At 41.2% G+C, this 15,548-nt stretch overlaps 1 protein-coding gene across 1 annotated transcript; it reads left to right on the top strand.

Annotated features, from left to right (window-relative positions):
• The first annotated feature begins 1,323 nt into the window (after window positions 1-1,323).
• On the top strand, window positions 1,324-15,527 carry erich3 (glutamate-rich 3). Its single transcript, XM_085447788.1, has 14 exons — window positions 1,324-1,537; window positions 2,850-2,943; window positions 3,035-3,160; window positions 3,278-3,349; window positions 3,471-3,599; window positions 6,060-6,218; window positions 6,497-6,697; window positions 7,024-7,204; window positions 7,317-7,503; window positions 8,472-8,701; window positions 8,790-8,930; window positions 9,119-9,472; window positions 11,252-11,386; window positions 11,468-15,527. The coding sequence occupies exons 1-14, from the start codon at window positions 1,518-1,520 to the stop codon at window positions 14,656-14,658; spliced, it is 5,220 nt and encodes a 1,739-aa protein (XP_085303914.1). The 5' UTR covers window positions 1,324-1,517; the 3' UTR covers window positions 14,659-15,527.
• Window positions 15,528-15,548: the final 21 nt, after the last annotated feature.

The raw sequence follows: 15,548 nt of genomic DNA, 5'->3' as shown, positions 1-15,548 counted from the left end.
AACAGGTCTTAAAATGAGTTAAACAAAACCTCAGATGAACAAAAACACAGAACACCGAGAAGCCCAAGAGTTATATCTCAGGCTCTGGAGGCCTCAGTAAATGTTAAAGTTCATAACAGGGCTATTTGAAAAGACTGACCAAGTTTGGCTTTTTTCCTCTGCTACCAAAGTATTTTGGAGTCAAATGTGAGGCCGTCTGTCCAACAGCCAAAACTTGGACCAAACCAGATCATTCATCAGGACGATGATCATAAGAACAACAACAAATCTATAAGAGGCTGAATGAAACAGGAAAGGATCAAGTTGTTGCAATGGCCCAGTCAAAGTTCAGACCTCAGCACGGCTTTAATGCTGTGAGGAGACCTTAAGACAGCTGTGCATAAATATACTTGCAAACACAGAAAACAATTATTGCTTCTGAAGGTGCTTCAGGTGTACTTGGTTTTTCACACACTGCTTCTGTGCACATACAAATTCTTCATCTAAAGCTGTATTAAAATAATTTAAAACCTGGCATTCACATGAGAACAGTTTTTTTTATTACAGGATATAAGTTGTATTACAAGTTTTTAAAACATAGAGAAATAAGACTTAAACCCTCTGTCTGTACTTTCAGCTTTAAAAAGTGCTTTACAAGTTGAAAACTACTACAAAGTACATACACAGATAAAAGGTAGGTAGATATATTAAAAAAATAAGTACATTACTTATTTAGTACATAGTCAAACATGGTTCTTAAATCTCAATCTGTGCAATAAAAGAGCATATTTATATCAATTTGATAGGTTTGTATATTTCACTTCACTGCATTAGTAAGATAACTTTGCACAAAAAGTTAAGCTTTGCTTCACATTGAAGCTTTCCCTGCTATTAGAATATCTATCACTTATAATCATATATTTTATGTCTCAAAAGGGCTTTTGTCCATTTGTCAAAAAATATATTTTGCAAATGTGCTTAAACAAGATTTTCAATGTGAAACTTGTAACTATTTTTTTTATTTATTTATTCATTTATAAAGCACATTTAATAACAACAGGGCGTTGACCAAAGTGCAAATTAAACAGTGGCATTAATAACAACAACAGATAACTAACTGCTTCTTATTTTGTTTTCTCATCATTTAAGGTTACAATAAAATAAATAATAAACAAATTAAGGAAGCTAACCGACAGAAGTAGTTGGTGCTCTTAATGGAAAAACTGACAGATGTATATAAATCATTAGTTTGGGACGGACGTGTGCGTGTGTCAGTGGGAATCTGTAAGTGGAAACCAGCCCTGCTGGCAGACTCGTCACGTGATTCGCCATGGCAACCAGGGACTGTCATCAGTTCCGCTGTGGGAGAAGTGCAGCTTCAGTCCGACTCCGCTCAAAATTTACCTTCCTCACTTTATAACAACTCCCATCTGTTCTGACATCACGTAAACCTGAACGTCTCCCAACGAGCACCGAGTGCCCTGCCTCCATATCTCAGACGCTGGGGGGGATTTTAAAGAGAGGGCAGACTGAAAGCCATGAGTCACCTCAACTCAGGGTAAGAGCAATTTATGTGTTTTATTCAAAGAGGAGGGAGCCGCTTGGTTAAAGCTGCATGAGTTTTGATTCCCCCCCTCGGAGGCTTTACGCCAGTTAACCTCGGCACATTTCTTTTCATGTTTTTCAACTGCTTGAAAAGCTGGAAATTGACTTCATGCTAATATTAAAGATCTAGCTGCATAATAGCAAGAACGCCCATTTAACTCTTAAACTATGCCTGCCCTGCTTATAGAAACAGTTTAAAAGTGGTTGTGAGTCACCCACAGTGTCTGTCAATATAGTCAGCAATGAGGCAAATGTTATTGTGTGTGCTAACGGGTCCACTCAAACCCATAAATGAGTCAAAGAAAACTCCATAGGCAGCTTTGCTACACACTTTATTATGAACAAGAAGTGTCACTAGAACCAGAAAGAAGCTGAAACTGAAGTTTCACCATGAATTCAGATTTGAGGTTTTCCATCTAATGCTACTTTTAATGCACCACATTTCAGAGGAAAACACTCTCAGTGGTTTTAACGCAATGCACAGCGATGGGTGACAGACTGTAAGTTAAGGAAATACAAGTTTAAATAGTGTGTGCATAAATAAGTGTTAAAACAAGGATACGAGATGTGCACACACACAGGTGAGATTCTCTGTGCTGCTGCGTTTTCCCCCATACTGGTATATAAGAGAATGCACACAGCATGATTTTTGTCTACAGGATACCTTCATACTGTAACATAAACTATTTTTTTAAAGTGCTTGACTCCTTATTCCTTATTTGCAAAGACTAATAAGAGCTCATCAAGTTCTGTCATGACAAGTAGGATGCCTCTTAACTGCTTTGCAGCCATGTGCCTCCACTTCACCTGCTCATAAAAAACTCACGTCTAGAATGACAGTTTTAAATGCAGTGCTGTGATCCAGGGCACCAGAAACAAACAAGCCCAGTGCACAAAGAGGAGGCAGCCCGGGCTAAGTGTGCCGTTCCCTCTCATTCCTGTAGGTAATCAGACACCTGTAACAGACTCTATAATTGTAAGATCCTGTTGTGTCGTACACAAATGCCGGTGGAAATCAAATCTGTATTGGAAAAAAAATACTGCTTTCACACAGGCCGCTCTGGGGACGAGCTGATGTCTCGTTAATGAGGACAAGAGAACAACTGCCAACAAACAAACACGGCGCTGTGCCCCAGTAAAGCATTTGATCAGGGTTCCGGTTTTCCGATAGCTTTAATCAACACACGGCTTACACGCTCCCCTCACCTGAACTGTGGCTGTTTAGTGCTGACTGGGATTAAATACTTGTGTTTTTGTCTCTGCAGACTTCTTTCGACCTACAACAGCCTCACAGACAAACATCTTGCTGGATACTTTAGCAGCACTCGAATCAAGAGACACCTGCAGAGAGCGGGACTGGTGCGTTTAGGTTTTTAAAGCAAAATTATGAAATTCAGTTAAAAATATCGATCGACGGGTTGAATTTTGTTGATATTATTGTTGTTATTAGATCACCAGGAGTGGGCGCATTGTCCCGGACAAGGAGTACAGACACAAGCTGATCCAGAGAGCGCACCAGAGACACGTTCGAGAATGTCTGGCACAGGCTATTTTCCACAAGGTGCTAGAGATGGAGGTGGGAAGAACACGATGTAAATGAGACAAAGTCAAAGGAAAAAACACTGTCATGTAATCTGTGTAATTTTCCTTATGCAATAAATCCTGATAATTTGTCCTTTTTCCACCCACACAGCGTCTCCACCAAATCGAGATCAAAAGAAAACTGGAGGAGTTTGCAAGGAGGGAAAGAGTGCATAAGATCAAGGTACGTCTTTAACATATAAACACTGCTTTGCTGCCCTATTTTGTAGGATTCCTAATTTATACTGGAAAACTTCTCATATATCACTACATACTATATAATGATGAATGGTGTTGTTTGGCAGGTGGAGCGCTCTAAAAGGTATGAGGAAGGCATTGTCCACATCCTGTCTCCACACCCTCCCGAGGGTGCCAGGGGCATCCAGAAACAGCACTCTGGGCCCGAGGGGGAGCACTCTGACTCCTCTGAGTCGGTGGGTATTAAATCTACTGCTTCAGTGTTTATTGTTTAAAGTGTGACTGTTTAATTAATCATACAAAGTAGATTAGTGTCTTTAAACATGATACAATGATAAAAAATTACACTGATGGTTTTACGAGAATTATGTATGAGTTCGAAGCAGCAACCTTTTGTTGAAGAAGCAATTTTAAGCTCGTCAGTGTAAGTGGGAGAGACGATTATTTATGTATTTATTTGTGGAAATAGATGAAACTGTAGTGTACACTGAAACTGGGAACAGAACTGCTCTGATAAATAATACATTCATTTAGTGCAATAAATATATAAGAAATCAGCGTTCTTTTGTATATGCAAGTACTGACTTTATAACAGATGCTAGATAGATATAGATACGGACATATAGATAAGATAAGAAAGCACACCCTTTCTATTCTATTAAGGTTTTATGCACATAAAACAGAATAAAAAGTCACTAGGTTGTAAAAAATCATTTGAAAAACAACCTCAGATGAAAAGCAGCACATTGTCCTGATATATTTAACAAAAATGAAGCCATAAAACAGAATCAGTGTACCAACTACACTGTTCCTCCTTCCATGGGAGGCTAAGTAGCAGACAGGTGCTGCCTATCAAATGCAATTAACTCATCATCAGCAAGTGTGAGCATCTGTAAAAAAGCAGAAGTTTTGGCAGTTTGCTGGTGTGAAGCCTTCAGGTGCGTGTTAACACAAAGCCAAGGGAGGAGGACATCAGCAATGAGTATAAGTCGAGTTTCAAATAATTTGAAGTCCATCATTCTACAGTGAGAAAGATCATTCACATGTGGAAAACATCCTTTGGACAGATGACACCAAAGTGAAGATGTTTGGCCATAACGCTCAGCACCAAACAAAGAACATCACCACAGATACCTCGTGTTAACAGTCAAGCACATTGGTGGAGTTGGGTTTGGGCTTGTTCTGCAGCCACAGGCACCTCCAGTCGTTGATCCCTTTATACCAGTACAAATATTCTAGAGTTACAAATGTGAGTCCACCTGTCCAACAACAGAAGCTTGAACCAAACTGTGCCCTGAAACGGGAAACTGAGTCCAAGAACAGCAGCAAACCTACAAGAGCGTGACTGAACAAGAAAATCAAGGTGGTGCAACAGCCCAAAGTCCAGACTGCAACCCGACTGAAATACTATAGAGGGACCTGAAGAGAGCTGCATTTACAAATGCCTGCAAAACTCAGTGAACTGAAGCAACACTGTACAGAAGAGCAGGCCGAAATTACTCCCCAGCGATGTGAGAGATGAAAACAGTAAACTTCAAGTTATTGCTGCTAAAGGTCGTTGAATCATGGCGTGTTTCACACACTGCTTCTGCATTTTGGTGTATTTTGTAGGAAATAAAGAAACATACAGTGTAGTATGTCCCGTTGTTCATCTCAGGTCACCTCCTTTTAAGGCTTGGATTATATTTTTATTATGTCCTTAGATTCTAGTCTAACTCTTAAGAAGCAAACATCTTGCATTTTCCAAAATGTATAACTGATTATTTCATTGAAGAACTTGCATTTAGTCAATTAGTTAGTCAACTGTTTTGTTTTGTTTCTTAATTGTCATCTTATAGACGGGCAGAAAAAATTAGCATTCTTTGTAACACAAATAATGTTACCTGAGCAAACATGGAAAATCTGACCTGCAGGTAAGGAGATGATGTCCAGGTGAGAAACTGCTATAGTGTATGTTATAACCTGTGCATCCTGATAGTTGCCATGTTTATATTGACACTGCCATTTTAGTATGAAGACTTCCAGCTTCAGCTGTTTGTTTTGTGCGCAGACGAGTGTTCAGAGTGAAGTGCTGGGATTAGCTGTGTGTTATCTTTGAAACATAAAAAGTCACACACCTTGATGCCAGAATAAATAGAGCCAGTAATCCTGTCTTTGATCGCTGTGATCGCTCCTGTCTTTGACCCCACCTTAACTCAACAGAAATCACATACTAAAGCACGCTGAGCCTTGCCTGATATACATCGATGGGGATTTGTTGCTAATAGCTAATATGCATTTTGAATACGTTTATTGTCATCATGATTTCTTGTGAATTTATTAAGAAGTTTGCAGTTTTTAAAAGTAGTGGGAGACGTTAAAGATCGCTAACAATAAAAAAATTTTTAAAAACTATTTAAACAATGTGATTATACTACCAAGAATAAAATATAATTAAAAGATAAAGATTAGATTAGAAAAGAACTGCTTTTTACATTCAGCAACGAATGACAAGCCCGAGGAAAGAAAAGTTTGAATAGCAAATACGCTTCATTTCACAAAACACCAACATAATGAGCAGGTCGCGTTGTGTTAAAGGAAACACAGTATGGCATCACTGTAAAAGCGCACCATAGTGACGGTTCAGGAGCAGTGCAGATTAGCAGAACTGCATAATTAGCAGAATGCAAACTGAATGTCTGTGACGCGATTTTTAGCCGAGCTCATCTCGACCCAACACGGCCCCGGGGAAGATGCAGAGGCCCGTGCGCTTGAAACCGATCCACAGTAACAGCACCACGGCTTCGGTCAGACACAGCTCCCCTTACAGACTGCTCCAATCCTCTCATGACAACCACCTGCCATTCAACTGCACTGTGAGTGTGAGACTCAAGATACTCACCTGTATATGAGTCACAGCGTTTTCTCTGTAGACAAATTAGATTTTCAAGCGATATGAAGTTGCAATTTCTTTTTTTTCAAACTGTATTTTTGGAAACTATCTATTAGAAGTGTAGAGATATAGATGTAGGCCTCAGCATGAAAAATAATTGATAGAATCACACCTATAGTTCACTGCATGGAGAGAAGCCACAATCACAGAGCATCAGTATCAGCAGAACCAGAGTAAAGACTTCATTAACCTTCCTACTAGATGGACAAAGAGCCTCGGAGACGTTTGACTGCAGTGGAGGCCTCCCATGGCATCTCGCCCTATTGCCTCCCAGTTATCAACAACTTTGTCACTCCGGTGCCTCCAGCTACGAAGAGGAAAGAGAGAGGGTTAAAGGGCACTGCCAGCAGTACTGTCAGAGGCCGCAGACTGCGCCCGACCACCGCCTCCAGTGGAGCTGACGTGAGTTAGGTCTTTATCTGTCCTTGTTATTTCCCTGGCAACAAAAGTATCCACAACAAACATTAAACTGCACTTCCTTTGGATAAATCGGGAACAACAAATAGCATTTCCTGTGCATGGCACGCATTTTCTGAGACAGTTCATGACAAAGTTGACAAATGAATAGTATTAATGCGTCCTTGATTATATTTATGATATAGAAACAAATCTCATCCACCTCTGTGCATCGCTAACATCAGAGTTTGGATCAGGAAGTTCAAATATAAATGTAAAATATCTTTAATCAGTAAATAACACACCAAAAACGTGTCACTTTTTCCACCCAGGACGCCCCACTGCTGAGGAGCTCTGTTCACCAAAGCAGAGTGTGTGTCAACATGGTGTACTTTGGCAAAACGGTGCGTCTTTCCAGCGACCTGACCGACATGAGGGACGACGTCAAAGTGTTTCAGCAGCACTGTGGAGGAGAGAACCTGTGTGTGTACAAGGGAAAGCTTCATGAAGGGGGTCAGTGTGTGAAACCGGGTTGTGTTTTTTGGATTTGTATATGTAAATATATACTGACAGATACCCCAAACCATTCAGAATGGCTTTTTGTGCCTCATCATTTCTGCTTCAGAAACTTTCCAGTTTATTTCACGTCGACACAGAGGCTTCCCGTTCAGCTTGACCTTCTTCCTGAATGGGCTGCAGGTGGAGCGGCTGAGCTCCTGCTGCGAGTTCAAACACAGGAAAGGCTCACGACTCGGCGGCAAACACGGGCACTTTGGCTTCACCGGCGTCGAGGGGGCCTCTCCATGCTACAAGTGAGATCTCTACAGAAGCTTTAACCTCCTAGGACCTGGCGTCCACATACGTGGACATCACATTTTGGGTTATTTAGACCAAAATACTCAATTTTGCTCTTCAAAGGCCTGATATCCACTTACGAGGACATTGTACTGCTACTGTTCTATTTAAATTTTAAACAAATATCCTCATATGTGGCTCTCATTTTTCTCAGAAACAAAAAATAGGTAAAAAAAAAATCTGGTAATTCTTTGTTTTTACATTCATCAGGTCAAAAGGTTGAATATAAAACAAAGTGAACAACAAAAAGGAGACATGTGAAAGGAAAAGTTTAACATTTTTACTCATGAATAAATGATAAGCTTCTGTCAGCCACTTTAGTTTAGCATATAAACTGCGTGTAGAGAAAGCAGAGAGCCTGGTTTTGTTCAAAAGTAAGTACAACAAACATTACAGTCTTCTGGAAACCAAACCATGTAGTGTGTATTTAGTCTAACAGGACCGTGTTTGAGCTTTAAACGGGCTGGCAGCAAAATTAATTGGCATTTTTCGACCATATAAACTGTTTTCCCCATTTTCAAATGTTATTGCACATTAAACTAATGGTCTGCTAGTTGTAGCTCTATATTTAAGCAGTCCACACTGGCTAGAGTGTCCCATAGATGACCTTTTTTTGGAGGCCAACTTAGAAGTTAGCCCGCCTTGGTTATCCTGGAAAAAAAGCCGGTGGGATTTTGGATAAATCCACAAAATAAGCTCTGTGGAAAGAAACTTTGTGATACACAGTTTGTTCAACAAGATTATCCCTGCATACTGATGAGTTTAAAGTGAAATTAGAATATAAATGAACTACAACATAGGCAGATTACTGTGTTCAGTGTGGTGGTTTGAATGCACCCCACTCGTTCTCTGGGTGGTTTATTGATTTATTTATTTAAACAGGAACAAAATTACTTTTTAAACAGACTTCTTGCTCATTGTTCAGATGCATCATAGCAATGGGACTGGACAAAAAGCCCACTCCTCCACCAAAGAGGATCAAGGAGGATACAAGAAGAGAGGAATCAGTCAACAGCCCAAAAGATGAAGGTGAGATGGAGACGGAGAGGACTGGGGAGGATGCTGGCTCCCACTTGGAGGGTGAAACCAGTGAGCCGCAGAACATGGAGACTCCGGTCAAAGAAGAAAGAGCGCTCGATGAGGAAAAAGGCAGAGGTGGTACAAAAACTGGTGCATCTGAGCACAAACTAAAGATTTGTGTGCCGCGCATACCGAAGTCTGTATCTATAATTCTCTGCTTCAGATTATGAAGAAGACTTTGAAGCAGATGATGAGGGAGCTGCAGAGGAGGCAAAAGAAGAGAAATCCCCATCTCCAACCAGTGCAACAGACAGGCAGGTTAAAGAGAGGGATGCCTCTGAGACTGACAATGATGACAGGGATGGTGGGTGAATCACCTTAGTTGTACACATAAAGCTTAAATCCCTGTACAATGTTTAACTATTTAAAATCTTTTTTTTTTAAGACACAAAGTATTTTAATTACAGAACAAAACCATCTTTTGAAATGTTTAAATGTGCATTTTCCTTCTTGTAGAGTACTTATTGGTGTTCATGTGTAACTTTCTCGCAGACATGAGATCTCATTCAGGCTCCAGCTCCTCGGGCAGCGAGCACGACGAGAGTGATGCTGAAGCCACAAGAGACATCAACGAGGACAATAAGGCAAAGCAACAGAAAGAGGACAGTCAGGAGGAAACCATCGCTCAGCCCGAGGAAAAAGATGAACCAAATCCAGAAGAAGATGTTGCCACGGAAGCTGAGTCTTCTGCGGCCAAAGACTCGCACATGGACAGTGCTGGGGACAGCACGGAGATAGAAATATCTGACACCAGCGTCCCCTCAGGAAGTGAGACTAGACAGAGTGATGACAAAGATGCTGAGAAGCCTGTAGAGGAGGGCAACCAGGAGGAGGAACACGAGAGAGGTGAGTAAAAAACAAAGAATATACAAAAACACAACATTCAAGACCACCTAGTTAGTCACATGTTTTAAATACGGCGCTGTAATACAATCAGAGCAGAATAGCTTAATGTCATACTGCTACAATATCATCAACGTGTAATGATTAAAATAAAAATTTTAATAGTGGAAAAATACATGTGTGCCATCGCAATGATTCGTTTTCTATCTGATCCACATTTTATTTTTTTACTTTTTTCCACATTTTTTATATACTTTTGTCTTGGTTTGGGTTTCTAAAAATAATGTGTAAATATATAGTTAAGTAAACAAAGGCAAGCAACACCTGGGGTGAAACTGCAATCAGCGAAGAAGAAGTAAGCAGCCGTGAAGAAAAAATCCCAGTATTTGCATACTGTAGAGCAGCTCAAAATATGCGTCTGTGACGAGCTGCTGCATATTCATTCATTTATCATAAGAAATCTGCTTTTGCATGACAAAGAAAAGCAGATTTGCTTTGTTTTTCCCTTCCTTCTTTTTACCTCGAATGTTTTCAGGGCGCAGTAAGTTACTTTTCCACGTTCTACAGCAGAACAAGCAGAAATGGACGAGAATCACTGACTTCGCACTGTTTTTGTGTTTTCACCTGGAAGGATTAAAGAGATATTTATCTGTCACTCAAATACATTAAATTCCTCAGTCATCCTGTGACCACATATGTGGACGTCACATTTTGGGTTGTCTGGACCAAAATACTAAATTTTGCTCTACAAGGGCCTGATATCCACTTACAGGGACATTATACTGTTACTGTTCTGTCGAAATTTAAATGAATGTCCTCATATGTGGATCTCAAAATCAGGTAAAAAAAATAAAAATCAGGTAATTTTTTGTTTTTACATTCATCAGGTCCCAATCAGCCCAAAAAGCAAAGAGAAATTAAAAATACATGTCGTGAAAGAGTTCAGGTCTTAGGAGGTTAAAATTCTGGACACTTCTTATTTGCTCCTTGACCCTCTTTGAAGCAGGAGTGGGTTTTTGTCCAGTGCCATTGCTATGATGCACTTGAACAAACGATGTTTGCTTAACCTCTGGGAGGTCCTAGAAAAATGCATACACTATTGGTCTTAGAGCCACAAATCGACCACGCCATAAAAAGTGCTATAAAAAGATTATATATTAATATTTTTTCCACTTTAAATTAGCCAGTCTTTTAAAACTACTTCTCCCTGAAATATTCATACAAAGTTTTAATTATAGTTTCGTTGTTTTAAGGGTTAGGGTTAGGGTTAGCACCAACATGTATTTCGATCCACTTTTATGTTTTTTTTTGCAGGAGCATAAAAAGCCCTCCAGGCGGCCAGCTGCTGGCAAGCTCCCCACAAAGACTGAAGGTGGAACGATCACGATCCCTTTAACCGTAATTAATCTGCAGTGAAAAATAGCGTTTATAATGGGTTTCAATGGGGCACAAATCGACCACTAAGACCAATAGTGTAAGTTTGTCTGTAGCTTAGCCACTGAAGCTAATTTCCGGAAGTCATACTGAAATTTTAACAGTAAATGTGACCAAACTTTTTTTTGCAGACTTTCGCTATATTCCATTCAACACAGTGCAAATGGCGTGTATACGAACAATGAAAAATGGCACAAATCGACCCAAGACCACCCAGAGGTTAAAAAAGGAGATAAATAAATCTGCACTGGTGTTTATTGTTGTTGTTATCAAAGACAAATTAATTTTGAAGCTTTAACATGTCCCAGAGAAGGATGATCACAAGTGTCCTGGTCCTTATTTTTCAAGCCAAATCTGTGCAAGAAAAACTGTCAGAAGCCATACTGAAGGAGTCCCAGTGCAGCTCCGAGCCTGAGCTGAGTGACACCAGCACTGAGGAGGAGGAGGAGTCCACACATAAAGGCCCTCAACAGGACAACAAAGGTATCAGATCTTTATTAGAATTAATTCATAAACTGCACAAAGACTGTTCTTTATTTTGAAAGTCCATTTTGTATTTTGCAGATGCAGCTCCAGTCAAGCTTGTCACGCCTACAGAACAACAGCAGACCATTGCAGAAGAGGCAGAATGTGAAGAAAGCGATGCTGGTGACGTGGTGGTGGCACAGACACAGGAAGATTTACCCGAAACCAAAGAACAGAGTGGAGATGATGAGCAGGAGCCTCAGGAGAACAGCAACAGTACTGAAGATGAGAAGGTTGAGCAAGATGACAAGGCTGCAGAAGAGGAGGATAAATCAGAGGAAACGGGTGAAGCTTTGCATCCTTCGAAAGAAGAAAATGTGACACAAGATGACAAGACAACTGAGCATCTTGAAGAAACCCCAGCTGAAACTGCTGATACTGAGGCTGCAGAGGAAGAGGAAGGAAAGGAGAAAACCGCTGAGGAGACTGACGTTCAGCATGACGAGACCGGGCAAGGGGCAAAAAGCAGTGAGGAGGATGAGTCATCAGAGCCGGATAAAAAGACTGATGAGACAGCAGCGCCTGATAATGCAGAGGCAGAGGCAGTGACAGCCAGAGAAACAATAGAGATAAAAGCAGAGTCCTCAAAGGAGCAAGAGGCCCTCAGCTATGAAGAGGCACCTGTAAGTGACGCAGAAAAGGAGGAGCAGGCAGACAGCGAGGACAGAGCTGCAGGGTCAGAAACCGAAGTCAATGCAGAGAACTCGAGCAGCTCGCCAAGTGGGAGTGGAGAAACCACAGTTGAAAAAATAGGAGATAGAGGTGAGGAAAATGCAATAGAAGAAAGCAGTAAAGATGACATTAAAGAAGAACAAGTATTAGAGGATGAGAGTCACGAACAGTGCGAGCTGCGAGAGGAGAGGAGGACTGGAGCATCTGAGGAAACAGGTGAAAAGGAAGACAAAGAGAAAACTGAGGAGGGTGGAAAAGAAGAGGAGGAGAAACAAACTCATGTAACCTCTGATAAAGGAGAAGATGAAAATACTGGGAAAAGAGATGATGATGATGAAAAGGTTAAAAATGAGGAAGAGGGTAATGAGGAAAGTAAGGAAGATGAAGGGACAGACAAGCAGGAAAACACAGCAGAAAGTGCTGAAAATGGCTTTAAAACAAAGGAAGACGAAGAAGAAGCTGTGAAATCTTTGAGCGAGGAGGATAAAGTCGCCGATGACGAGAAAGTTGAAGAAAAGACAGAAAATGATGAGAACAGTGAGTGTGTTGAGAACAAACTGGAAGAATCTGAAGTAGGTGATAAAAGTGAGGGTGACAATGACAATGAGAGTAAACCAGCTGTTCAAGAAAATGATGATGAGGCAGAAAAATCAGAAAATCAAAACAAAGCTGAGAAAAGTGAAGACAAAGAGAAACATGATGAAGAGGATGACAAGGAAAAGGACATAAGTGAAGCACCTGTAGAAGAAGGAGAAGAAATATCTGAGACCACAGAAGAAGCTGAGAAAAGTGCAGACGTTGGTGCAAATGAAGCAGCAGATGGGACTAAATCAGCTGATGAGACGCCAGAGGCTGAGAGTGTTGAGCAAGATGCTGGAAAAACCAGCAACACGAGTGAAAAAGAAGAAATTAATGCTGAAAACGGGGAGATCTCTACTGAAGCCGAGAGCAATAATCATGAAGACGACGGAGAGTCTCAATTAAAAGACAAAAATGACTTGAAAGCCAAAGAAGAGGGTGATGAAGAAAGCAAAGCAGACGGGCCTGCTGACGACGAGAGCGCAGACATTAAAGAAGTCGCAGTGGAGTCTGAAGAAGGTGCTAAAAAACACGATGCTGACGAGGTTGATCAGGCTCCCGGGGCTGATGAGGTAGAACGTGATGCTGAGGGTGACAGCGTGGAAAAAAATGATGAATCAACTCCAAGCAACTCACAGCCTGAGACAGCAGGTACAGAAATGAAAGCGGAGCCTAAATTAGGTGACAGAAAAGACGGCGAGGAAGCAGAACAAGATCAAAATGGCAACAAATCTGACTGTGATAACGAAAACAAAGAGCCAGACTTGGTAAAAAAGGAGAGCAGCGCTGAGGAAAACGTGGATGAGGTCGCAGCTGTTTCTTCAGGGAATCAGGAACAATCACCGGTTGCTGTTGACTTAGATGTTCTGGCTTCCAAATTAGATGAAGAAAGCAAAGATACAAAGTCTGACATATGCCCACAGACTGACGAAAATGCAGTTGGTGGTGATCTCTCTGCTGCCGACGGAGAAAATGGAGTAGACGCAGAAGATGCGAGTAAGGCCTCGGAGGAAGGAGCAAGTGTGCTGCTCAAACCTCAAAACAATGAGGCTGATTATACAGAAGAGACTGTCGCAGCTGGTAGAGAAAGTCCAGAGGCCTTGGCAGCAGAAGACAGCACAGATCTAGTCAGTAACTGGGTCAACAAGCACCAGTCATCAAAGTTTTTCGAGACATTTGTTGAACCACTGGAGGATATGAGGGAGGAGATAACTGACACTCCAGCGTCCAGCTCAAATAAAGAAGAGACAAAATCTACTGAGCTGCCAGGATCAGACAGTCCACTCAAGATGGTGAGGGTGTCTGAAGATGAGGTGAAAGCCTACAGGGACGCTGAAGATGAACTGCAAGTGGAGGAGAAGGCTGAAGTGAAAGACTTAATACTAAAACCTCAAACTGAACAAAGTGAGGAGGAGTCTGCAGCCTTGCAGAAGATGAGGTCAGAAGAGCACAAAGGAAGCATGGGATCTCTTCAAGAGTGTAACGGTCAAGAAAGTGCAGAGAAAGGAATTAATGAGGAAAACGCTTTTTCCAAAACTGAAGTGGAAAGCACTTCAGGTAGTCTTCATTCAGCCACTGAAAAACCTGCGAGTGTTTCTAAGAGCCAACCTGATGAGAAAACTGTCGATAACAACTTCGATGTAACAGAGCCGCAGACTGAAGAAGGTAATCAGTCCACGAGCCCACTTGGAACCGAAGATGTCAATGAAACGTGGGGAAAAGCAGACGAGCAAAGTCGAGAAGTTACAGAAACAACTGATTTTACAACATCGAAGTCTGACGATGGAAGCCCGGAGGACTCGCACAACGAGGAGATCGAAGGCAAAGCGTCAGACAGGAGCGTCAGCAGAGACAGAAAAGACCTGCAGCTGATCGAAGACATCAAACACACGCTCAGCGCCTTTTCAGTGGATGACACGTTGTTTGCTCACAGTTCATATCCTTTACTGACTGCTGCGAGTGCTGAGAGCGGGCATTAGAGTGACAATGAGGGAAAGTGAAGCTTTACTACTTTTTTAGTTTTTAATTTTACAAAGACGCCTATGAAGTCAAGTTGTACAAATGAAAAGTCTGCAGATTCTCGATGCACAGACAATCATGTGGCTTCAGACAAAATGTGACATGCGCGTCAGTTTTTCACAAAAGCCCTCCGCTGTCTCGTGCTTTCTGCTTTTAAATTACAGCAGCCTCGTAAACCGTCATCATCTTTCACCATCAAGAATCCACATAATGAGTTTTGACTGCTGCATGAAATGTTTACAATAGATCATCTCTTCCTTTTGTTGGTAACAAAGAGCTCTTGGTTGATATGAGGTATCGTGTACAGATGCTATCAGCTATCACCTGAAAACAGATACTCGCGCACTCACACTCACACGTGGTTGAATAATTCATAGATGTTGGACTCCCACGTCTTTAGCTTGCCCCAGGTACTCTTTACATTTCCATTGACTGGGTACAAGTGGTGCAGCTTTAGCAGAGATCTGTAATTGAACACTGTTAATGGCATCATCAGTCAGTCAGCACACTCACATAATTACGGGATCGCAGTAGCTAGGAGAATATACAGTAGAACAACAAGAACGCAAAGCTCAATCTTCATCATTAGGCTGATGATAATTAGTTTGGTGGTGACTAGGAAATGTCAAATGTAAGCTCAGTTGTTGTTTGTAATGCTGCTAACTCTACCTCTACTTCCACTGATATGTTTAACATGTATTTGCATTTCCCTTTTGTCTTTTTTTACGGCTAGCTTGGGTTTGTGAGGCTTAATCGTTTCATTTGATATCTGTCAGTAACCGAAAGTTTCTGTGATTTTCCAGCTAAAAATAAAAACAATCGGACAAAAATAAAATACAAAGTTTTCTGT

The sequence above is a fragment of the Copadichromis virginalis genome, linkage group LG23 (genome assembly GCF_057382275.1).
Source record: "Copadichromis virginalis isolate Kocher_CV1m ecotype Utaka linkage group LG23, C_Virginalis_male_GT1.1, whole genome shotgun sequence".
In the NCBI taxonomy this organism is placed as follows: Eukaryota; Metazoa; Chordata; class Actinopteri; order Cichliformes; family Cichlidae; genus Copadichromis; species Copadichromis virginalis.
This window is presented reverse-complemented; position numbering and strand designations above follow the sequence as displayed.

Coding starts and splice junctions, on each gene's coding strand:
- erich3 (XM_085447788.1), top strand. CDS start 1,518: ATGAGTCACCTCAACTCAGG. Junction 7,205..7,316: donor GGGAAAGCTTCATGAAGGGG/GTCAGTGTGTGA, acceptor TTTCTGCTTCAG/AAACTTTCCAGTTTATTTCA. Junction 8,931..9,118: donor TGACAATGATGACAGGGATG/GTGGGTGAATCA, acceptor ACTTTCTCGCAG/ACATGAGATCTCATTCAGGC.